The sequence below is a fragment of the Rhinichthys klamathensis genome, unplaced genomic scaffold (genome assembly GCF_029890125.1).
Source record: "Rhinichthys klamathensis goyatoka isolate OS25496 unplaced genomic scaffold, OSU_Roscu_1.1 h1tg000027l_1, whole genome shotgun sequence".
Lineage (NCBI taxonomy): Eukaryota > Metazoa > Chordata > Actinopteri > Cypriniformes > Leuciscidae > Rhinichthys > Rhinichthys klamathensis.
In genome coordinates this window covers 781,316-806,607 of record NW_026606577.1, presented here as the reverse complement: position 1 = coordinate 806,607, position 25,292 = coordinate 781,316, and the positions used below count along the sequence as shown (strand labels likewise).

At 38.0% G+C, this 25,292-nt stretch overlaps 1 protein-coding gene across 4 annotated transcripts in view; it reads right to left on the bottom strand.

Moving 5' to 3' along the window:
• Nucleotides 1-1,079: 1,079 nt before the first annotated feature.
• The window catches only part of cabp1b (calcium binding protein 1b), a 33,337-nt gene continuing 9,124 nt past the window's right edge, over nucleotides 1,080-25,292 (bottom strand). Inside the window, exons 1-8 of one of the 4 annotated variants that reach the window (XM_056243869.1) lie at nucleotides 16,425-16,831; nucleotides 9,723-9,881; nucleotides 7,731-7,761; nucleotides 6,891-7,034; nucleotides 6,694-6,803; nucleotides 5,283-5,357; nucleotides 5,113-5,185; nucleotides 1,080-1,842 (exon numbers count right to left, since the gene is read on the bottom strand). In XM_056243869.1, the coding sequence (XP_056099844.1) occupies nucleotides 1,817-1,842; nucleotides 5,113-5,185; nucleotides 5,283-5,357; nucleotides 6,694-6,803; nucleotides 6,891-7,034; nucleotides 7,731-7,761; nucleotides 9,723-9,881; nucleotides 16,425-16,553 (747 nt within the window). In that variant the 5' untranslated portion in view covers nucleotides 16,554-16,831 and the 3' untranslated portion in view covers nucleotides 1,080-1,816. Of the gene's footprint in view, nucleotides 1,843-5,112; nucleotides 5,186-5,282; nucleotides 5,358-6,693; nucleotides 6,804-6,890; nucleotides 7,035-7,730; nucleotides 7,762-9,718; nucleotides 9,882-16,424; nucleotides 16,832-25,292 lie in introns of those variants that run through there. The other 3 variants (XM_056243870.1, XM_056243867.1, XM_056243868.1) reach the window with 3 other exon arrangements.

Sequence of the window (25,292 nt, the reverse complement as noted above, 5' to 3'; positions counted from 1 at the left end):
GATGTATTTAGAATGCAATAAAAAATCCAAATTTGAATAGCCTTAAACAAATAAGTTGGCCATTTTGTCATAAAATTGTTTAAAATGTAAGTGCATGTGATGTTATGGAAATAATGCGGTGGAAATGTTCATGAATTCCCCACTGTTGATTTTTTTTTTTTTTTTTAAGTTAACCAGTTCCAATTCATTTCAAATGTTTATACGTTAAATTGTTCCATACAGAGTAAATTCAGTGGTTCTTATGTTCCAGTCTGGCCTTCTAAAAATGGTTTGTGTCATTCCTATTACAGAGAGCATTGTGATTGTGAAATTGACATTCATAAATTAATGTTGGCGATACCATCATACTGCAGAACCACCTCTAGCCAGATGCTGGAGCTGGAACTCTATGCGTCATCATGCAGGTAACAGAAACTATTTGATTCCATTTGGAATAAAATATATTATAACAACAAAAAATGTATTGCACTGAGTACATTTGACTTATCCTTTGATATAAAATGTGTCTGTTTGCGACCTTAAATCTGGGTCAGTAATTCAATTGCTTTATTATTTTCATTGTTTGGTCTTGGTGTTTGAAGAATACAAGGTAAAACGAACTCTTTGATTGCACAACTCTTTAATGAAATCTACACTCTACAAAAAGTTGTTTTGGCATGCATAGAATAACTCAAGACAAACTTGAAATCACACAAATAAGATACAAGAAATCCAATCCACTCTCTCTGTCTCTCACACACACACACACACACACACACACACACACACACACACACACACACACACACACACACACACACACACACACACACACACACACACACACACACACACACACACACACACACACACACACACACACACACACACACACACACACACACACACACACACACACACACACACTCATTCTCAAAGAGTGAATTAAGATCAAAGACGCTCATCTGACTGTTAACAAAACTCACAACATTTAAATACAGGACAAAACTACACAACGTATGCTTACAGTAGGCTACTCTGCTGTGTTGACTCACAATTGCATCAGCACTAGCATTCATGCAAGACAATGTGCAAAAAAGGGCAGTTTAATGTTTTCTTTATGGCAAATCTTTCTCAACTTTTTCAAAAATATGTCCACACATACAGTAGTGCATAGGTCCAATGTATTGTACAATAAATAGCAAATGATTGATAGCAAAGATTTCCAGCATTTCCCAGTACATTGATATATAAAATAAAATCTTTGTGATAATCTAATATATCATAGGCTACTGTAAAACAGCCAGAGTCTTTTAAAGGGGAACTATACACACTCATCTCTATATACTTTACAAATATTAATAAATAGCTTAAATATGAAACAGCAATGTTATTGCACCCTACTGTCACAAAGTAGGTGTGAGATGCCAGTAAATGAAAGTATACTGGATATTTTGATGCTTATTAACTCAGCAATTTGATCACTCGCTTTTTTTGAAAGGTTGCTCTCGGGGCGTTTTTTGCATCAGACACCTCGCAGGCTTTTTATGGGGTTTAAAACCCGTTTCACAAATATATATCAGAGATCACAGTATGAGCGAGGCATCCTCTCATTGCCACTGTTGGCTTCTGTGCTTCATAAAAGCTGTCATGGAGGGTTATAGTGCAGTTCTTTCGTTTGTGCTTTGAGGTCAGAGGTCATATTCCAGAAGTTCCTCTTGTGAGGCTGCTCCCATTTCCTCCTAATCTTTCCTCTCCTCTTCATCTCCTCCATCCTCATCTTCCAATGTCAGAGCACAGGAGATCCAGTTTTTGATGTGGTTTGTCCACCTTTCCTCTAGCGAGACATCATTCGCACAAATTCTGAAAGAAGAAAGACCAGAAATTGGTTTAATTTAACACTGAAATACTCAATTAACAACAAGTCCTATTTACTGTGTATACACACACATACACACACGTGCGCACACACATACACACACAATCATGTTGTGTTTTCATGTTTTATGGGGACTTTCCATAAACATAATGATTTTTATACTGTACAAACTGTATCTTCTATCCCCCTACCCATCACAGAAAACTTTCAGTGTTTTTTTATAAAACATTGTTTAGTATGTTTTTATGTCATTTTAATTACCGTTTTAAATTAAGCAAATTTGTGTCCTCTTATATCATAAAACACACACACACACACACACACACACACACACACACACACACACACACACACACACACACACACACACACACACACACACACACACACACACACACACACACACACACACAAATATCCATAAATATAATAAAATAGAAAATATAGTTCATTTTTCTTTATTTTATAGTTCAAGTTTAATTTGCTAATTGTAACAATTTTTCTCCCCCTTTAAACTTGAAATGCCTATTTATTTTGTAATTTCGCGTAATTTCCTGCTACTAAATCCAGATAAAACGGAGGTATTACTTGTTGGTCCAAAAAACTACCCACAAAACCACTTACAATACAACTTTAATATAGAAGGATGTCCTGTTACTTTATCCTCTACGGTAAAAGACCTGGGAGTTATACTAGACCGCAACTTGTCTTTCAAAAATCATATTTCATATGTTACAAGAACAGCCTTTTTCCACCTTAGAAACATTGCTAAATTACGTAACATGCTATCTGTTTCTGATGCAGAAAAGTTAGTTCATGCATTCATGACCTCGAGACTAGATTACTGTAATGCTTTATTAGCCGGTTGTCCTGCATCCTCAATAAACAAGCTAGAGTTAGTGCAAAATGCAGCCGCTAGAGTTCTTACTAGGTCAAGAAAATATGATCATATAACACCAATTTTATCATCTCTACACTGGTTACCTATCAAGTTCCGTTTCAATTATAAAGTACTATTACTGACCTATAAAGCCCTAAATGGTTTAGCTCCTGTGTATTTAATGGACCTTCTATCGCCCTACAATCCATCGCGTTCTTTAAGATCACTAAATTCGAGGCTTCTGGTCATTCCTAGGATATCTAAGTCCACTAAAGGAGGGAGGGCGTTCTCACACTTAGCTCTGAGTTCGAGGCTCTGACTCGCTGTCCCAGTTTAAAACTAGATTAAAGACGCATCTCTTTAGCCAAGCATTTACATAATGCTTACCTTTTTACCACTGCTGAATCAGATCAAATGCATTTAATACTATAAAACTTGAAGAGACTGTAGGTTATTTGTATAGGTTGCATAGTATTTACAGTCATTACGTTTCTGTATATATTGCGTGAATGACGGGTGGTTGGGCAGATATTGTGTTGCGGTAGGTGGTATACCATACGGAACCGTTGTCCACTGAAACTGCATGTTAACGCACCAGTGGGGCTCGACAGCCTTAGTCAAACGGGTTGGCGCGTATGGTTGGGTTGTGGAGAGATTGTGAGATTGTGGTTAGGTCTCAGCAGCAGGAGGGACGTAGAGGTCAGTAAGCTGGGCTGAGTTGAGTGGGGGACGGAGGGGGGTGATTTTGGGACGCAAGAGTCACTGTCTTCATGTTTTATCATTTACGCCTGTGTTATGGAAATCATCATTATGAACAGCAGCTACGCTAATTATTTTCCCTTTTCGCTTTTCTGCTGTTATCTCGGGACGCGAGTCCCGAGAAAATGGCGTTCTTCAGCTCCAGTTTGTATCCAGCCTCTCACGGAGACTTCAGATGCTCCAATCACAAAGCCTGTGAAGTGACGACTCAACACGGGCGATATGGACTCTCTATGGTGGACGGCACTGATCCTCAACAACTCGTCTTAATACCGGCGTGATTACTTGGACTTCCAAAAGATGGAAATGGATAAATACTCTAAATGTTCCGATCCAATCTGACTTGTAATGCTGCCCGAATCATGCACTGTTCCTTCGTTGGCCAGAGGAGAACTGGCCCTCCGACTGAGTCTGGGTTCTCCCAAGGTTTTTTTCTCCATTCTGTCCCCTGATGGAGTTTTAGTTCCTTGCCACTGTTGCCTTGGCTTTTTGCTTGCTTAGTTGGGGACATTTAATATTCAATAATGTTATTGATCTGCCTTACTTAAGGTGGACGCTGACGCAATTTTCTTTTAGAAACAAACTTTGTTATATTGTTTTCATGTTATCACTGTGAAGCACTTTGATACAATCTGTATTGTAAAAAGCGCTATATAAATAAAGGTGACTTGACTTGAATTTTGTCTAAACTGTGCATTATTATTATTATTATTATCAGTCGCCTTGTGTTATTTTTACATTTGGCATTGTTTTCCCTTGCTGTCTGTGACCCAGTTTTGAGTCGTAACCCATCATTTGGGAACCACTGCTCTATAAATTCTTGCTTTACAAATTTCCTTTGAAAAAAATGAAATGTACTATTGACCTCGGATGAGTCAAATTCAGCCTGAGCTCAAAATACAGCAAGAGGACGTTGAACTGTCACACCTCCAGACATCAACAGGAGTAACAGCGCAAGCTATTTTTGTCCTTCCCGTTTTCATGCTCTTTTTGCGAGGTGAAATAATCCCGTGGTTAAGAGATAATCTGGTTGACAGCTCTACTACTGTCACTTTACCGCCTTCACCATGATGAGATTCACTAGCCGCTAAACTGTGTGACAGCGGCTCACAGCAACAGGCACCAATAGAAATAATAATAGATCCAAAAATAGGGATCATTTCTCTCAGTCCTTTTTTTTCATATTCTATATTTTGCCTTGCATCTTTCCCTGAAGTCCACTTATGTTAGTCCAGGTTTCTTCAATCTTCCCTCTGAATGAACCATGGTCTGGTTAGACTGAAGTTTGGGCTGTGAACGTAAGAGTATCTCTGTATTTTTTATTCTAAAAGCACAAGGGAAATCTGCTGATTGCTTGCTACTTTAATAATTTTTAAAACAAAAAGAGAACAAACATATAATTCAATTTGGGATTATGATTTATTATAATTACATTTTACTGCAGAAACACAGAGGGAATGTGAATCTAAGATTTTTGGGGTTATTGTGGACAGATCATTTTTCTCCCAGGCCGCGTAAACTGATTCAATCGAGCTATTGCGCAGCAATATAGAAACTGCAGCAGTGAAATTAGCATTACTAATTAGCAGCGCAAAATCAACACAAGGTGGCTCACCTTCAAAGTCCACGTGCCCGTCTCCGTTTAAATCGATGTCCCGCAGAATGTCCTCCAGATCTCTGTGACCCACCTGAAGGAAAGAGGATCAATAAAATGATGAAATTGGATGAGAGGATTGGCGGAGAGCTAAAAGCTTTCAGATGGTTCAGCACAGTAAATAACAGCACCTGCTGGCCCAGCAGTTTCTTCATGGCCTCTCTGAGTTCTGCTGTACTGATCTGACCGTCTCCGTTGGTGTCAAACTGAGAGAAGGAGAACAAAACAAGAGTGTTCTCTTAACATGTCTGGATCCAAATGATCCTGCTCTCAATGGCAATTTTACTGTGTTTTACGAAGAAAGCAGGAAGTCTACACAGAAACGGTACATGTTGTTTGTTATTTGCTAATGTTAGTTCTTCATTTACCCCTTGTTGTTAATTTTCATGTTGTGTGGCGCCTTCACCTTATGGCTGCACTATTCATTGAAATAAAACCCAAATCATCGCATGGCTTAGTGCGATTATCAAATCACAAAGGCTGCGATTTAATGAAATATATATATAGTGTGTGCCACATGTTTCAGTTTGAGGCGCGACACTGTTCTTACACGTGAGCAGCTCATTATCCGCTGGCGTTCAATGTGTTTCCCTGCAGTTTTCCATCAAAATAAAAGACTGATGGTTTAACATTTGAAAATGAAAATAATAGTATTGTAGTGAAATATTACAATAGGAAATATTTTGTTTTTTAGTATTTTTTATATTTATTATTATATATTAATATTAATTATTATCATTAGCCATACAGATATATACACAAAATGCTGGCCAAATTGTGTTGCACAGCAAACCTGGGATGTTTTTAAAATTGCATTTTAAATCACAATAGCAATTTTTATCAGAAAAATCGCAATTTGATTTTTACAGATGTAATGTAAAAAAAAAATTGTATTATCATATTTTTCTTATATACTTCTAAAATATTTTTTTTTATTGTATAGTGAAATATTACAATAGTAATTGTAAATTATATAGTAAAAAATATGATATAGTAACAAATATAGTAATAGTAAATTTTATTTTATATAAAAATAATCATAATTTATTATTGTTGTTTTATAATTGCTATAAAATAATAACAACTACAACAACAACCATAATAATATTCATTATTATTATTTTATAGACATATTGATATAAAATCACAAAATGTTGGTCAGTTGATCAGCCCTACAAACAAGCAAAGCTGGAATATTTTCAGAAAAACAGCAATTTGATTTTTACAGTTGTAATGTAAAATAAAATAATTATTATCATATTTTTCTTAAAAACTCCATTTTATGTGCAGTGAAATATTATATTAGTAATATTTCTTATTTCATTTTTATTTAGTATGTTTTATATTTTTTAGATAATTAATAATAATAATAATAATTATTATTATTTTATAGCCATACTGATATATCATTTTAAAATTCTGGTCAAATCGTGCAGCCCTACAAACAAGCACAGCAAAGCTGGAATGTTTTTTTAAATCGCCATCGCCATTTTTATAAGAAAGATTATTTCTCCAAATCATTTAGCTCTATCCCTCACTCACCTCTTTGAAAGCGTCTCTCAATTCCTTTACTCCGATCATATCTGCCGTCTCAGCCAGAAGTTTGGGGCCCATCAACTCCACAAAGTCTTCAAAATCCACATGTCCCCCCACTATAAGACAGAGGACACAGAACTTAGTGAGCTTCCTATGTACAGTAGGCAGCATCAAATAGAGCCATTTAGTTAAAGAAAACTTACGGTTCATGTTGATCTGCTGGCTCAGTTCGATGAGCTCCATCTCAGTGGGCATGTATCCCATGGTTCTCATGCAGTTCCCCAGGTCTTTGCAGCCAATGAAGCCGTCTTTGTCTTTATCAAACTCTTTGAAGGCTTCTCGTAGCTCTGTGAAGATAGAAAGCAGGTCAGGTGAAAAAAAAGGACAGTTGAGAGGGAGTCGAAAATGATGAAAAGAGAATATTTTAATGTACAATTACACTTCCCTCATGCAAAACAATTTTGAAGACAATTACAAAGCACTTACAAAGCACAACAATGTATCTATGAATGACCAAAACACTTGTAACTAAATACTTCTTTGCAAACCCTCTCGACTCGAAAAGAAATAAAAGCTCTTCAAATTAAAATGGAACGATTGACACATTGTATGCTGCGAAATTTCAATAGCGGGAATTTTCACACATTGGAATGCCAGAATTACATGTTCAAAACACTCTGTTTAGTTTAATATCAAACAATCAACCTAATAACTGCATGTTTACTAAACGCTTCTATTTATAATGCATTTGCAGGGAACAGAGGGTGAGATAATCTTTGTCTTATTAAAAGGCTTTATGAAAGATGCTTATGGAATTAAAGGTTGGAATGTTGAATACTCAAAAACTAGATTTGCATGTCAGAGTTACTAGTGTAAAAAGAAAGTACACACACACACACACACACACAATTTATTCCTGTGATCAAAGCTGAATTTTCAGCATCATTACTCCAGTCTTCAGTGTCACATGATCCTGCAGAAATCATTGTAATTTGCTGTGTTCAAGAAACATTTCTAAGTATTAACAATGAGCTAGAACTTACCATCCATTTCCTCTGGTCTCAGCTCTCTGTTCTGCAACAAAATAAACAAAGTAATCAACAACAATCCACACAAATGTGTGCACTTTTGTTCCATTGATGACATCAGCTGCATCCTTCTCCCACTGTGAAGAATCCATTTAATTCAATGCACCATTTCCTGCTAGAGAGAAGCAACAACTCATTACAGCAATGGCACATGTAAACTAATACACCCAACCTTTTCATGGCGTCCCCCCGTCTCTAACGGAATTTACGTCAGATTTTTTTAATTCGATCTTCCCATTTGGATTAAGTGATCTGGAACAGCACATATAAACTCAGGATTGATCTCTCATAATCAGCTTTAAGCAGTTAGTTTTTATTTGATCCCAGCATTCCCTGTTCCACATATCTCAGCTCGAACACAAGCACACACAGGGCTCACCTCCAAACAGTCTCTGAGCTCCAGCAGAGGAACTCAATCACGTGACCCAAGACCCCTGCAGAGGCCAATAAACGCAGATCTCTGCGATTCATACATAAACACACACGCAGCACTGCTTCTTTATGACTGTCTGCAAAATGTCTTCATTTGAAAAAAGAAACAGCCTTGTGTACCTCAAAATGGTAGCAGTGCTTACCATATTTTGCACATGTATATATTCAAAAACTATATATTAATATTGTTCAGAACGTGTGTGTGTGTGTGTGTGAATTTATACATATATAGAGACATTAACCACTCAAATGGGTTCAGTTCAGTGAAGGAACTGTCAGATTGATTCAAACCAGTAACTCATTTCTTGAACTAGGCTATTCATTAAAAGAACCGGCTCATAAGAATCATTTGTTCAGAAATCAGACACTGGTAGCACTGTTTTAGTCAATTCAGAACCAGCTCCTATTCACTCTTTCAGGAATCAGACTAATTTGGTTGTGCTATATGTTTTTGATTCAAAAGAACCGGCTCATAAGAGTCACTAGTTTGGAAATCAGATTGGTCGCTCTATATATTTTTGATTCATTAAAAGAACCGTCTCATAAGAGACATTCATTCGGCAATTACACTACATTGGTTGCGCTGTCTGTTTCTGACTCAAAGAACATAAGAGTCATTCATGTGTGAATCAGACTGCAATGTTCATAGAGGCAATTCTTGCCATTATTCGGCGGTACACAGTCATAATATTCAATACTAGGCTATGTAATATTGTATCATATTCAATACATACTTACATTCACAACTCGGGTAAAAGATGATTTATTTTGCTGTATCGCTAAAGATTCAACAGAGGGGAAGCACTTATATTGCATTTATAATGTGCTTTCCCCCATCCTTTTGCCTTCATTAGTCCACTTTAACTACAAATAATCTCTCAGTGAGCTCATAAAAGCTGTTTACATAAATAATTACACATTAACTGGCGAAATGCTGTTTAAACTAGCTAATATAGCATGTAACATCACAGAAAAAGGGATGTCAAATACCCATTTACAGATGATCTCTGTATTTTGACTAGAGATTACCATTTTTATGGATACTATTTCGGAGTACAGATTAAATTTCCGATTTTTTTTTTAAATGTATTGCATGATCTCTGGAATGCTTGATTCTGGTAATTCCTACTAAACTGTACAAACTTTGTCAATGTGTATATTTAAAGCTGCAGTCCGTAGGTTTTCCTCTTTGTCGCCATCTCAGTTCGAAATCTGCAATTGCAGTTATTCGCAATCACAGATTCTACTTTTTGGAAGTATGACCAACATAAGAATTTTCAAGTTACGGACTGGAGCTTTAAAATAATATTTGACAAGTATTATTTTGATAGCGTAAAGTCAGCCAGTCAATTTGGCAGAAAACAACTTTATTTAGTGATGATGACTGTACTTAATCCCTTATATAATATTCAATGCATATAGTGTGTTTTCTGAATTCTGAAATGTAAGAAAATAAGTGAGAAGTTGTTTTGCATTATCATATGTGTGTAGATGTGCATGTCCAGACTTACGTACAGCCTTCCGGCTCTCAGCGAAGCCCTTGCGGAGGAAGATGCAGGCAGGCCCGAGCACATTGTGCATGTATGTTGAGTTCTGAGCCAAGGCCGCGAGGGCCTCTCCAGATGTCACCCCTTCCTCACATGACTTCACTGCTTTGTAGCTGCGCTTCCGGTCCTGAGGGCAGCCATCATATCCCAACGGCCCCAGACAAGTAAGTGAAGAGTAAACGTGGTGTAAAGACACAATTAGAAACTACAAGGTTGTCTGTCTGACACAATGGATGGACGGGTCAGTCAGTCAATTCAGTCAGCCGTCAGGTCAAGCGACTGATTGAAAATGAATTTTTTTATTATTTTTTTTATCTTTCTGTGAGCAGAGCTCTATCTTCAGACTGTGCGCTTAATGTGATTTACCCAACTGGATCAGCATATTGCTTACAGGGTCTCCTGGGAAGTTCCTATTTATGAGATCGTGGTCCTTGTTTAAGAGATTAGAGTTGGAATAAAATTGATTCTCTTGACAGTTTCATAATTCACTTTCTCTCTAATCAGTGTCTTATGGATTTTAGCACTCATGTGCTGCTATAGAGGATGATGGGAAATGTATTTTATGAAAAAAAGAAAATATAATGGCTGCAGTCTGAAGTTACAGCTCCCTACTATATATTTATGTATGAACAGTGCAACGTTTAGCCCGATCAGGTCTTCATCAGGCACGTGCACCAGGTGCCTCATCTCGGTGTGGGCGGAAGATGCAGTCCGAAGAAAACTTGTCGACTCGCCCCGTAACATTATGTTTTCTAACAACACAAGCAGCAGAACTCTGACGTAATGTTAGTGCACATAAACATTTAACCCTCCCGCTGGTGTTTTGACGAAAACAGAGGGACCCGCCCATAGTCCCTCCCCTCGAAGTAATCAGGACAGAAGCAGTCGACAGTGGACAAAAGAGACAAGTTAAAACACCAGCTGTAAACGGGAATGTGTCTCCCTTAGTCTATTTGTGATTCGCTCGACCAAAACGCATTGTCTGTGGCCCTGTTTTCACCTGGTATTAAAGGCAGGGTAGGTGATTTGATCCAGAAACATTTTTTGTTATGCTGGTTGAAAGTCTCTTCGCATCCTGATAGCAATCACAAAGTTAAGTGGTCTAATCTAAATGTATTTATGTGTATATATTAGGGGTGTAACGGTTCACAAAATTCACGGTTCGGTTCGATACGATACACTTGTGTCACGGTTCGGTACGTTTTTCGATACATCAAAAAGAAAGAAATGCCAGAGAAATTTCCTTGATTTAATTTTTTTAATTATATTTTTATCAAAACTAACATCATAAAGCATGATATTTTTTTACTTTGAGCAATGATGGAGCTATACTTGACTTTTCTTAGGAGCATATAAAATAAAACAGCTCCTTGGACAAAATGAAATGTAATATTGTAGTAGTTATAAACAAAGGTTTATTTTAGTTTAGATTAACATTTGAGGGCAGCATTGTATTCATAATGTCAAAATAAAACCGACGTAATGTTACTTGAAAGCATTATAGCCTACTATTCCTGCCAAACTTCCATGGTTACAGTTAGTAGTGTTACTACAGTAAACCCATGGTGAATGTTGCTGATCTGTGGACACTGGATAGTTCATTCATGGCACAATGTTTCTTCCTGGTTTCCACGTCAGCGCTGTTTGATCTGTTAATAACGGAGAAAAGTGAATGTTTCTCACTAGATCTCGCAGTGATGTTATTACTTCAGTGGCGAATTCAAATTTTTTCTTTACTGGATTTCGGTGTGTAGTAACAGTGCTGATGATTAAGATCGGCTCGCGCTGCATTGGTCCAAACTGATAAACGGTCCGTCAACCACACAATAACGACTGGTTTCGTTCCGCTTACATTACATTTGCCATTTGATGTTGGGCAATGTTGTGGTCACGCCAGCGTCTCTTACATTATGAGCGCGCTTGCCACGCGTGACGCGCCTACATTTGAAATAACGAAATTTTGGTCGGCAGGAAAAATGGTCCAACGAACCGTTCGGTTTAATACGGTTCAATGGAAAATAGGTGTATCGTTACACCCCTAGTGTTGAACGGTTCAATACGAATAAGTGTATCGTTACACCCCTAGTATACATATCATCTGTGGAAGGTGTAGGGCCATAAAATGTTCGTCCAATCATTGCATTAGGTCCGAATGCAATGATTTGATGTCCTGCCTGCCTGTCAACGTATGTATTTTCACACGTCATCAGTGTGTTTCATGCTATGCAGAGTTAGACAGACGTCAGTCACCGAGCACCACAACCGAAAACAGCAGCCGCCTTTTACAGTTCCTCCTGAACCAAAACAATGAGCTTATGCTGCTGGAAATCTGTGATGTTATACTCGGAGTGGTTTGTGACTCGAATTTATACATTTCAATATCAACACTATCAACGGCGAAGTTAATCTGCAGCAGTCAGGTGGAACAGGTCAGTGCTCTTTAAGTTGTTTATGTTCATTATTATTGTAATGTTATGTGCTTTGAGACATGAGGTAGTTTAACGCCGTCTCTAATGACGCTTTTATTTGCTCCCTGCTGTGTTTTGAAGGAGGCGTGGCTTTGAAAATGCTCTGAAGAGAGGTTGGGATCTTATGCTTTAAAGCTAGCTCGCTATTGCTAGCCTCTCTGAAAATTGCCTACCCTACCTTTAAGATGCGTCGATTGGATCACAAGTAGACGTTTTCACGGCTTGATAAATATAAGCAGCACAGCACAAAGCTTTATGTGCTCGTCGTCTCTAGTTAGGACCCGAAATGGATAAATATTAAGTCTGCTTTTTAAAATAAAGAAAAGTGTGCGCATGTCAGAAGATCCATTTCCAATTTGAAGCTTGTGACATATAAACACGCACATCAACACGATCATTTTATTTAGCATTCATAAACACTATGTTCAGATTCATCAAACATAATGATTTCATTCAAAAACAAATACGGTAAACCATCTTTTTTATTCTAATCGCAAGCATCAGACAATAGAACAGACAACTAAATCTATATATTCAGAGCAGAGCATCCCACATACGAGTTTGCATGAAATGTACCATTAGGGATATGGTTGTTTGACAGGAACATTGTTCCATGCAAGACCAAGAAAGGCTGTTGGATCCAGGAACATGTCCTATTTGGGTAAATCACATTGTGCCAGACTTTGCCCTCTATTCTCTCTTCCCTTTCAGCAACTGACAGAACCTTTAAGATCAGATATCATTCAAACTGAATAATTCATCCACTTTCATGCTCGCGGCACACTGCTGCAATGCCATGCCATTTGATTGCTGCCATAAAAACAAATGATCACACTAAGCTTAAGGTATTTTAAAAACAAATCCAAGGGGTTCTCGAATTGTTCTCACTAATGAAACTCACTGATCACGAGTGTTTCGATCATTGAAGGGTGAAGATATGGACTAACCGACATCATTATATGAGAGCAGATTCTCAAATAACCAAGTATGGTTTGAGAACGTACTGTATAACTGCTCATGTTTAGTGGAGGGCTAATCAGGATAAGAATGAAACCAGTCAGCCAGCACATTATAATGACCAATTAGCCGACAGGCAGAGGAGGTGAAGAGCACGCGGAATATAACTCACACAAACACACAAAGAGCATCTCCCCAATTACTGACAGACCCACGGGTTAATTAAAGAGAAGACCGACGTCATCTAAGAGCTAATCAGAGTGCTTATCGAGAAACAGCTACTGAAATTTTCTAAAACCATATCGGTTTGTATTTATACTGATCAATTATCACTCAAATTATTTAATCAGATAGCTATACTTGACCTTCAACTCAGTCAGCATGAATCCTTTTAAAGTTCCTGGTCTTATTGTGCGCAATTCAGTGTTGCACGTTATTCCAAAGCAAAATACTATCTGTACTAAATAGTATTCAATTCATATATACTGTGTGTCCCGAATCGTAGTGTTGAAATGAGTATCCTAAAGGATTTAAAATTTAAAGTGCAGATCCATGCACGCTCTAATATTTCCCATAACCCATTGTGCTTTTTGAAGATGATTTGGTTCAGAACTACAAACACAAATAAAAAGTGTTCAAAAACTACAAATGTGGTGGCCGCGTGCGAGGCTGAGTAGAGAGGTTTAGGTAAAGGGGAGTGATCAATAATAAATACTACCTGACGAAAAATATTTAATTAATCCACAACAACATTGTGAACTTTTATAAAGATACGTTTGGTCATTAACTATTAAATGCATCATTATGCAAAAAACATGAGGAGAGTATTCGACTGCCAGATCAACGTGCTTCTACTTTTCTGTCCAGTACAGTAAGAAGAATTGTTCACTATTGTAAATTAAATGAACTGAAATGCGGAGTGTTAACTTAAAATTAAAAACATTTTTGTTATTTGAAATAAAATAAACTATAAGCTAAAGCTAAAGCTAAAATAAAATATTAAATATTAGATGAAAAACTTAAACTAAAAAAAACTTTTCAGTATTACCTTGACAACTAACTGAAATAAGTTTAAGTTAAAGCACTAAAATGTAAATTAAAAAACTAAAACTGAAATTAAAAAATAAATTAACCTAAATAGTAATATTTCAATTTAAAAAACAATAAAATGACCATTGTACCATTAAAATAATAACTGAAAATATAAAAATAAAAGCTAATTCAAAATATTAATAAAAACTATAGTATAATACTAAAATAACACAGGATGCAAATTATGACGTGGCACACAGTAGCATGTCCCAAAACTTGCCTACTCTTCTGGTACACACTCAAAAGTATGTACTTTTTCTTCACAAGGTAAGAGTACATACTTTTAGGGCATAGTATAGGTATAGGCGAATTGGGGCGCAGCAATTATGATCTTTCATCAAAATATAACAACTTTCCTTTCAGATGATGTCATGAATCCCTGTTTTTTCAACTCCTCCCCTCCAGCCACATGACTCGCTCACTTTTTACGATCCAATCAATTCCTGATTGACAAAAGTCTCACTTCTTCTCACTGAATATCCCGTTTTACTTGCAAATACAGATTACAGTAAAGTGAGTTTTTACGTTGACATCAAACTGATTTTATTAACTTAAAGTTTTTTTCTCCTTCAGATCTAATTTCTATTCCTTAGATCTCTTCCTGCTATCCTGTCCTACCACATGTGGCTAAAGTAATCAGGATCCGACTGCTGGGCAAGATTGAGGTATACACGGCACAAACAGTCTCAGTTGGCCTCATATACTAAAGATCTTGCCATGCAGCTTCTGACACTACTGGTCAAGCTTTTTTAAATGTGTTTTCATGATGCATGCACATATATGTTTGTGCAAACATGTGAGTTGCATCTCCCCTCTATTTGCACATGACCTTCACACTCCATCTGTTGCCAAGGCTGTAAGGTGCCAGCTTGTATATTCTTCTGAAGAAACCTGTGCCGTTGGGCTCTTGGCAGGTGCGAGTGCGCACATTCCAAGTTATTTCGATAATTGAGAAGAACTTCTGAAACCTTCCAGAACAGCAACTTCAGACATTATTGTCAAGAACTTTACGGTATAATATCATTAAACGCAGTTATATTGCTGGTACATTAAAGGGATGGTTACCCCAAAAAATTTAATTCTGTCATTAATTACTCACCCTCATGTCATTCCAAACCCATAAGACTTTCGTTCATCTTCAGAACACAAATGAAGATCTTTTTGATGAAATCTGAAAGCTTTCTGTCCCTCCATTGACAGCTGCGCAACTGACACTTTGACGCTTCAAAAAGTTCAGAAACTAATCCATATGAATTGAGCGGTTTAGTCCAAAAATTTCTGAAGAGACTCGATCGCTTTATATGATGAACAGATTGAATTTAGGCTTTTATTCACATATAAACTTTCATCAACTTACAACTCGCAATCTTACGCAGCACGTTTGAGCTTCTGCAAGAACCAATGACGTTTGTTCTCGCATGTCAAGCAGGTTCGGTTGAGCTCTGTTTATGTTCGCTGATCAATGTTTATGCGAATAAAAGCATAAATTCAATCTGTTCATCCTATTAAGCGATATTGAGCAGATTAAACCGTTCAATTCATATGGATTCGTTTTACGATCTCTTTATGAACTTTTTGAAGTGTTAAAGTGTCAGTTGCGCAGCTGTCAATGGAGGGACAGAAAGCTTTCAGATTTCATCAAAAAGATCTTCATTTGTGTTCCGAAGATGAACGAAAGTCTTACGGGTTTGGAACATAAGGGTGAATAATTAATGACAGAATTTTCATTTTGGTTGAACTATCCCTTTAAGGCAGCGTGATCTAGCATATTATTAAACGTATTAATTCTTGAAAATGTCCAGCAACTTCCAAGGTCAAAAGCGGCAACCAAACATCCAACATCCTGAGGCAGGACAAGTCCGTTTTTTTCATAGTAATGTTTTTGCTACTCCAGATTGGTTTCTTAGGTTTTCCAGTTCTCTCTAGCAAGCAAAAACTCAATAAATTCATCAATTTCAAGTTCAGTCAGTCCAGATTCTGTTACAATGAGAATTACCATAATATTACTGTACACAGCTACACTCAGTGGAATTCAGAGCATGACTATTAAACTCATCTTTGACAGTCCATGCAACACAGTCCAGGTCTGGGTCGAGTCCGTAGCCCACATACACACACACACACACACTCAGCTATCAGAAAGAGCATCTTACCTTCTTGGAGAAATTCTTAAGCGGCGTTTTAACACAGTTTCCCATAGTAAAGTCCCTTCTGCTAATTTTGCGCGCTTGAGAGTCAAAGCGGCCGCATGCGCGCGTGTGCATGCATCCACATGTCTCCATGCATGGATTACAGATGGTGAGATGAGGTCTGTAGGCTTATCTTCTAGGAAAGATGGATTTTAGGGGGAGGATGTAGATGATCCAGGGGTGGCGACGCTGGACGTCAAGGTGACAGGAATGAAGGAGAGAAGAAGTGGATGGAGGGATCAGGAAAAGGAGACATGTGTCTCAGTGTGAAGGGATGCTCAGAAGAGAAAAGCCAAGATTGCTTGTTCACTTGCTTGTACTCTCTCTCTCTCTCTCTCTCTCTCTCTCTCTCTCTCTCTCTCTCTCTCTGCCTTTCACCCTCCCTTTTTTCCCCACTCTCTCTTCCCCTCATTTCCCTCCCTCTTTCTCTCTCTCCCTCACTCTCAGCTGCTCAGTTTTAAAACCGTCCATCCAAACAAGGCGAAAAGAGACAAAGAGGCTCGCATGGACGAGCGTATCACCTTCCCCCAAGCAAGATGCTGAAGACACTAATACAAAAACACACACACTCACGAGCGAACACAGTCGATTACACACATACGGATGTTGGGCTACAGAGCTAAAAATACACACACTTGTAGTCGTGCCGCCCAGCTAAGAGAGGCAGTGTTCAGATCAAAGACCGGACGTCAAAACACAAAAGCTGCATGTGAAAAGTTGAGGCTGGCACCAGGCACGGATGCGCCAAGGCTGCCAAAATGCAGAGCACCGGCCGAAGGCCACGGCAGGTTATTAGGGGACAACAGGAAGCCCTTCCCAGAATTCACCTGCTGAGCTGGCACTCGCCTACTTAACCCAATGGTTCCTGTTTCGCCTCACAATCTCTTTGTGTTAATAGGAAACAAGAAAAATTAGACAAAATATTATTCAACCTTAAATTATACTCCTAGACAACATTGAGATTAAATGGAGACTTTCTGCCATTATGCTAAAGTCTGCAGTCCATTTAATATTATAAAATATTTTAGGTGGATTATTTACAAAATAATAAATTTGTGATTATATAATTGACCCTTCGCAGGGAGCTTGATTGACAGGTGATCTGACCAATCATACTTCGCCATCTGCCATTTTGTCCGACAAAGCAGTCAGGAGAGTTAGTAGATTCCCCCAATCCTCCCATTAACATGGGATTCCCCCAATCCTCCCATTAACATGGGAGGATTTGAACTTGAAAAACTGAATGTACTGATGCCTTTCCGCGGTTAAAACAACATTCCTTCTTATGTTCATTCATGTTTATTTGATGCTATAAATGAACATGGGAGGATTTGAACTTGAAAAACTGAATGTACTGATGCCTTTCCGCGGTTAAAACAACATTCCTTCTTATGTTCATTCATGTTTATTTGATGCTATAAATGAACTAGAAGGAAGAGATGATCGAATCACGAGCAGCTTTAACTGATGCTCTACAGCGATCTGTCACGACACATTAAAGAGCCACAAAACGGTATTTATTGTTTAAATTTCTTTACAAAAAATGACCAAATTTGAAAGGTGAGACTTTGTTTAATATGTTTAATATCAAAAGTAACCGAAAAGTAACCTGGTCTGCCCTGTCTGTCAGCGTGTTGTCAGTCCGCGATGTATTTTTCACTGCGTGAGACCATGATGTGTGTGTGTGTGTGTGTGAGAGCAGCGTAGCTTGTCGGACATAGTGACAGTAACTAAGGGGGGCGGGTCTTTGCGAACGGTCAATTATTTTTTGTTTCGTATTCAACCTCTAGAAAAGTAAATTGACATCTAATATTGGCCAATATATTGATTATTGGCTTCAAATGGTGAGTAATTATCAGTTATCTGTATCACACAAAATGTGCATAACCTATCAAAAAAGATATTGATGTTTATTTGGACATGTTGCATGCATTGTTTTAGCATTGTTTTATGCTAATTGAGTGACAGCATAAACACGGCCACCATTGCAACACAAACATCTGATTTTTTTTTTATATATATATTAAAATGTATATATGCCTTGTTATAATTCTCTTCTCAGCAGTGTCTTTTGGTCGGGCATGTGATTGGCTTAAAATTAAATTGATCTGGTATCTGAGTTTATTATAAATGACATAACCTTTAGTATAATAGTTGAAGATATACACATTCAGTTTTTATAGAATGATATTTTTATTTTAGGGAAATTTATAAATGCAAAAGCGTTAAAACAAAGCCATGTATTTCAGTTTTTCAAAAAGAATTTGAGTTAATTTTGGAATTTACATTTTTTAAAAGACCCAGATAAATAGGATGATGTTTTTCTTAATTATTCTGTTCATTTTCATTTTCATTTTTGTGTAGTTGTGCTGTTTTTTGGAGTGCCTTGTTGTAATTGGCTGCATTCGAAATTGCATACTTTCCTACTATATAGTAGGCGGAAAACAGTACGTTCGCAGTACTCATAAAAGAGTAGCCAAAAAGTACCCGGATGACCTAGTATTTCCGGGTAGATTCTGATGTGTGCATACGATGGTCGATCATCGATGGACACTTTACTATCCCATGAGGCCACGGGAGAGGATTAATGAATGGCGGAGAAGCATCTGATGCTGGTAGGTCACATGTTAATGACAACATGGCAGATGTAGTACGTCCAAATTATATTCATACTACACACATTCATACTATATAGAACATACTTTTTAGCAGTCGTGAAGTAATTACTTATTCAAAAAAAGTATACCTACTCAATAGAGTATGCGATTTTGGATGCGGCCATCATGTTTTCAGCACTAAAAAATGGTCTTCTTCATCACGTGATGATTATTTGATTAAGCACTGCTGTTGTGATCACTACTGCCCCCTTTCTGCAGGCTGTAATAGCGCAACATTAATTGTGTCATGCAACACTGATTTTTGTAATAAGGTGCAATCTATAATGAGCCTATGTTTGATCTCGAAATAATGATACTTTTTATACTATGCAGTGATATTTTTGATGTATTTTTTTTTTATATGGTTAAACTGTATGGATAAAGACGCAAGTGAAATGTTTAGCGAATGGTTAGTAAATGTGTAAAAAATACATTTCTCATTTAATTTCTCTTAGGAAACTTTATGAGAAACATCAGTTCAATAAGAACTCCTGAGCTATGAAAAAGACATACATTTTCCCCTGGATCCATCAATATCTCTGTTGTAAACACATTTAACCTTCCTGATTAATTCTCAGCTGATCTATTTGGTTTACTCATGTACGGCTTATCTCTCGCTCTCTTTCTCTCTCTGTCGGTGAGGATGATTCATAGTTGAAGCCAGCCTCTTCACCGGAGGCTCATTGTGAACTTCGGAACACATCAGAAATCAGAGCCAGGCGCCGTCCACTCTCATAACGTCAACTCAGCCGAGAGAACGCACCAGCAGCGCAGAAACACACTCGCACACGCACACACACTCGCACATATCCATACATGCTCAGACCGGCTCTTGAACTGTCGTAATCGCAAAACTGTGCATGAATGTATGCATGAATCCTCCACACATGGTCATTTAAGTCATCTTTCCACTACTGTAATGCTTATAGGAGTATGTCGAGGTTAAATACACAGATATGATTTAGTGCTCTGGTCACAACCTGTTTAACCGGTGTTACAGTACGCTATGTGTACAATATTTCAGTGACATCAATCACACTTTTTTTTTTCACGGAGAGCTGCTTTGCATTCATCAAACAATAACCACAGTTACAGTGTGGCAATCTTACTGATAAAAATCAACTTGGCCTTTTCAGAAAATGTTCAGTCTTCTGTAGACCCCTACATTTTGTGATAAAACAATACTGTTGTGGTGTTTAATGATTTGGTTCATTTAAAATATGTCTTGGCTGTCATAATTAAATTCTAATGGTGGTTTAAACTTAATTAAAACATCTCAAGGAGTATTAAGGTGGGAATGATGTTCCAGTGCAGTGTTTTTATAGTTATATACAGGGCTTGACATTAACACCCGCCAACCCGCCATATGCGGGTGGATTTCAGCAGTGGTGTGTAACACAGTCACTCCTACTAGCCACTTTGGCGGGCTGAATTTTATATTAGGCCTATATACATTTTTCAATTGTAGTCTTTTAAAAAGGCATCTGAAATAATAAACTAAGTGCAATCTAGTGTTGTCAAAAATATAGATTTTTCGATACATATCGATACTGAACTATCTGAAACTCTTCCGCAGGATGCACCAGCAACGCGTTCTCCCTCTTTAATCTGTCCGACTGCGAGTTGACACCCTTTACAGTCTATGGTTGACACACAAACCCGCGTCCCTTTACTCACTCGTTTAATTTGCTCCGGGTGAATATTGTTGGTTACAGGGTGAGGGATTGCGCATATTGAGCATAATTGTACTCATTCCCGCAGATTTTGTGCTCACACCCAAAGTGCTTGCACTAAAGACAAGTATATTGGCTATTTAAAACAGTATAATGGGTCCTGTGCGTTATGTCTTAAAGCAACAGCAGCCTAATATACCGGCTGCCAAATAATGAGATAATATTAAAAATATCTATATGGCAGTTTTTCCCCATGGTATCGATGTCAAAATTGTGGTCAGTGAAAATGCGGAGTGGCTAGTAACTTTGAAAAACCACTAGCCACAGTGGCTGGTGAGCAAAAAAGTTAATATCAAGCGCTGGTTATATATATATAACTAAAAAACACTGCACTGGAACATCATTCCCACCTTAATACTCCTTGATGTGTTTTTATGTTAGATGTATGATAATTGGCTAATGCACTTTATTTTTGTTTCAGAAACTGGTGTGGTGTCTCAAGCCCCATTTACACGAAGGGAAGACGCAGATATTTCCCTGCAGTTTGGCTTCTTATTTCAGTAGCACCTCATTGCAGTACACGAGATCCAGGGGGCGGAGTTGGATCCAGATCTAATGGGTGGAGATGGGTAGGATTAGGGGTGGGGTTAGGGATCAGGGGCGGAGATGGGTAGGATTAGGGGTGGGGTTAGGGATCAGGGGCGGAGATGGGTAGGATTAGGGGGTGGAGATGGGTAGGATTAGGGTTGGGGTTAGGGATCAGGGGCGGAGATGGGTAGGATTAGGGGTGGGGTTAGGGATCAGGGGCGGAGATGGGTAGGATTAGGGGTGGGGTTAGGGATCAGGGGCGGAGATGGGTAGGATTAGGGGGTGGAGATGGGTAGGATTAGGGTTGGGGTTAGGGATCAGGGGCGGAGATGGGTAGGATTAGGGGTGGGGTTAGGGATCAGGGGCGGAGATGGGTAGGATTAGGGGGTGGAGATGGGTAGGATTAGGGGTGGGGTTAGGGATCAGGGGCGGAGATGGGTAGGATTAGGGGGTGGAGATGGGTAGGATTAGGGGTGGGGTTAGGGATCAGGGGCGGAGATGGGTAGGTTTAGGGGGTGGAGATGGGTAGGTTTAGGTATATGTAAGGTGGGAGGAGTTGGATCTGGATCCAACTCCTCCCCCTGGATTTCGTGTTCTGCAGTGAGGACCATCTCTCTTATTTATACGAAAACCCAGTTTTTATCACAAAAAAAACCCCGATTATTTCTAAAACCTCCGGCCAAAGTGGAGATTTCTGATAACGCCGGTTATGTGTTGCCGTGTCAACTGGGAGAAACGGGTTTTTAGGTTCTCAAACGTCACATTCTGAGGATTCTGATTGACTTGCATGGCTTTATCCTTCTCCCTACTGCCCGCCCATAGGTTTGGCATAGTTATGATGGCGCTCGATGGCGTATTTATGCGGGTTGATGTAAATGACAACTTTTTTGAAAACGATGTTGTGTGCACGATGTTATGATTGAAAACGGAGGGGGGGAAATATTCGTTTCTCTAAATACCCGGCTATGTGTAAATGTGGCATCAGATACACACATTTCAGTGGCAGTGCACTGCAAAAAATGATGTTTTAAAACATCCTTTTTTCCATTACAAATGTATTAAAGCAAATAAAATAAAATAAATAATAATAATAATCTATACTGCCCCATTGGCAGATATTTGTTCTTGTTTTAAGCAAAAACACAAACATTTTCAGATTATTTTCAGAAAACAAGACTATGTCTTATAATATCTTCTCAAGTATGTATCTTGATTTGCTAATGTTTAGATATTTGTATTGGAAAACAAGTCAAAATACCAAGTTAATTAATCATTGTTCTCCAGTGTTAGGAACATTTTCTGCATGGTTTAGAATATATTGCAATGCTGTCAACTTCTTATGATTAATAACTTGCATTTGTGTTGTTCCTCATTTGTTGCTTTGGATAAAAGTGTCTGCTCAATGAATAAATGTTAAATGTACTCTGCTGTTGAATGACATACACTCTTTCTTTTTTTCTTTTTCCATGACCTCAGTGTTGCTGGTGTCATACGCTCTTGCATTTAAACTCCAGGAACTCGAGCATTTGAGCCACACATGCACAAAACGGATCATTCTGACAGCGATGTTCATAAGTACTTCTTCATTTTAATGAAGGCGTGAGGTCATGGATAATCCTGTTGGACACGGCGACGGGCTGCCAGAGAGACAGGAAGATGAGCAGAGAGGTTCATGTTCATCTTTAGCATGAGCATATCTTTACAACGCAGTCCTGAAGTGTCAACTAGTCTCTCCCCTGTGAAGGCCTCCTTCTCTTTCCCTTTACCTCTGTACAGATAAAACGTTGTCAAAATAGTTCCGGTTCACATGGCGATGTGGAAGCGATAAATAATTCTGTATTATAAATTTGTAAGGCCAGACAAGGAATTTGTTGAGGTCAATTTGTAAAGAAAGCCTACACGCCCGCGCACATATATATTCAAACACATAGCCTCAACACGTATACGCATGTGCACGCCATCAGCGTTTTCACAGGTTTGCATTTTTAAAGCTTGTGCAGAGATAATATATATATATATTTATATATATTTTTCAAGACTTGCACCTTGGAACCTATTTCAAGGTTTGCGTTCTCGAGACACCTGGCACTGTTGTTGTGCGAATGAGCGGGCCGGAGCGCGTTAAGGGTTTTCTGTTAGAACAATGTCGTGTTAGCGGCCCCTAAGTTAATAACTAATGATCTTTGCAACAGAATCAATCAAAACTAACTTTAGCTGGACATTAACTTTATTCTAGAGCTGCTGTAAAGCCAGAACAATCTCTGTTACTTTCATTTCCTATTATCACTGTAAAGTTGCTTTGAAACAGTCCATATTGTTAAAAGTGCTATATAAATGAAGGTGACTTGACTTTACACACATAGATCAAAGAAACATCTCTGACCTTGGGAATATTTGCAAAAAAATATAAACTTAAATATATCATGAAAATCATGTATATATTGATAACTAGATTTTTATATTGTCTGAAAAAATGTGATCGCTGATCTGCTGGAAAGTCTTGAATTATTCGCTTTAATACACATTTCATGTCGGTTTCCCAAAAGGGAGCCGGATTTACGCGCAGAATTCGATATTTCTCTTGAAATATTCATTCACCTTCTTTTAAGAGCATCAAAAATGTAGCAGCTCTTCAGAAGTGTTGTTATTTTCCCCATCCGAACGCTTCATTAGCTTTGGTTTCACTCTGTCTTTCTCTCCACTCGACCCTTCACACTCACCTGCCGTACCCGAGTGTCAAGAGCTCGCCTCGGGTAACCTACAACGTGTCGGTGGCGCACTGTTTTGGTGCTATGAAGACTTGAGCTAAAAACAAATAGATGTTCTAAATGTTTTATAAAAGCACCTGAATGCACATTCCCTTCCAACAGGAAAGAAAAATCCCAAATGGGATCTTTTTAATATTGCAAGACTTTCACATAGTGAGCAATGAGACTAAATGGAGAGCAAATTGAGACTTTTGGTTCTGTCACCATTTGCTCAATGTAACGTCTTTCCAAACTCGAACACGAAAGGAGAAATTTAGCAAAATGTCTCTGCTCTTTTCCATACAATGACAGTGAATGGGGACAAAAAGTATGACAAAAGCACCATAAAAATGACTTTTTTTATGTTCCAAGTCTTTTGCGCATTAGGTTTGGCGTAAAATGACAATACACTTGAGAATCAATGACATGTGATGTCAAACCTACCATGATTTGAGTGTAATAGCACACAAGTCATACAAACTACTTTTAAAGGGTGTTTTTAATTGTCATTTTTGGCCCTAATGCAGATTGTGGAGTTTAAGATGAGATCTGAGAATATTTTCCAAATTCAAATGATATGAGCTGCTATCCAAATCCAAAATATAATCCAAATCCAAATATTTGTGTATGCTCTATATAGCCAGAGTGTATTTTGACAATTGCACAATTTGTCTATTTTGGGGTGAATATCACAAAATGTGTCAAGAACATCAAAATCAAGCTAAAAAAAATAAATCAAGCTGTACCTATATAGACCGTTTGGGTGTTTGCAAACAGCAATGATGTGTTTTGTCAGCGTAGCCTACCTGGCGGCAGAAAGTGACAATTCTGCAGTAGCAGTTTATATGGAAGCCACAGAATAAAAGAATAAACAAGGTTAATTAATATCTCACAAATATGACTTTTTTCTCGCAATACTGAGTTTTTAAACAAAAATTATAAACATGTACTTATAACATATAAACATGCAATTGTGAGAGCAATAGGTTCAAATATGAATACAAACTGACTGTTGGGCTGATACATCATGCCATTTATTAACTGCATATGTGTATATTATATTGATCTATTGTTTACATCAATTTTATGCTTTAATACAGTATCATTGCAGGTTTCATCAGTCCAGTCTCTCCATTTAATGACTTACAACCAAGTCTTTGACGATGG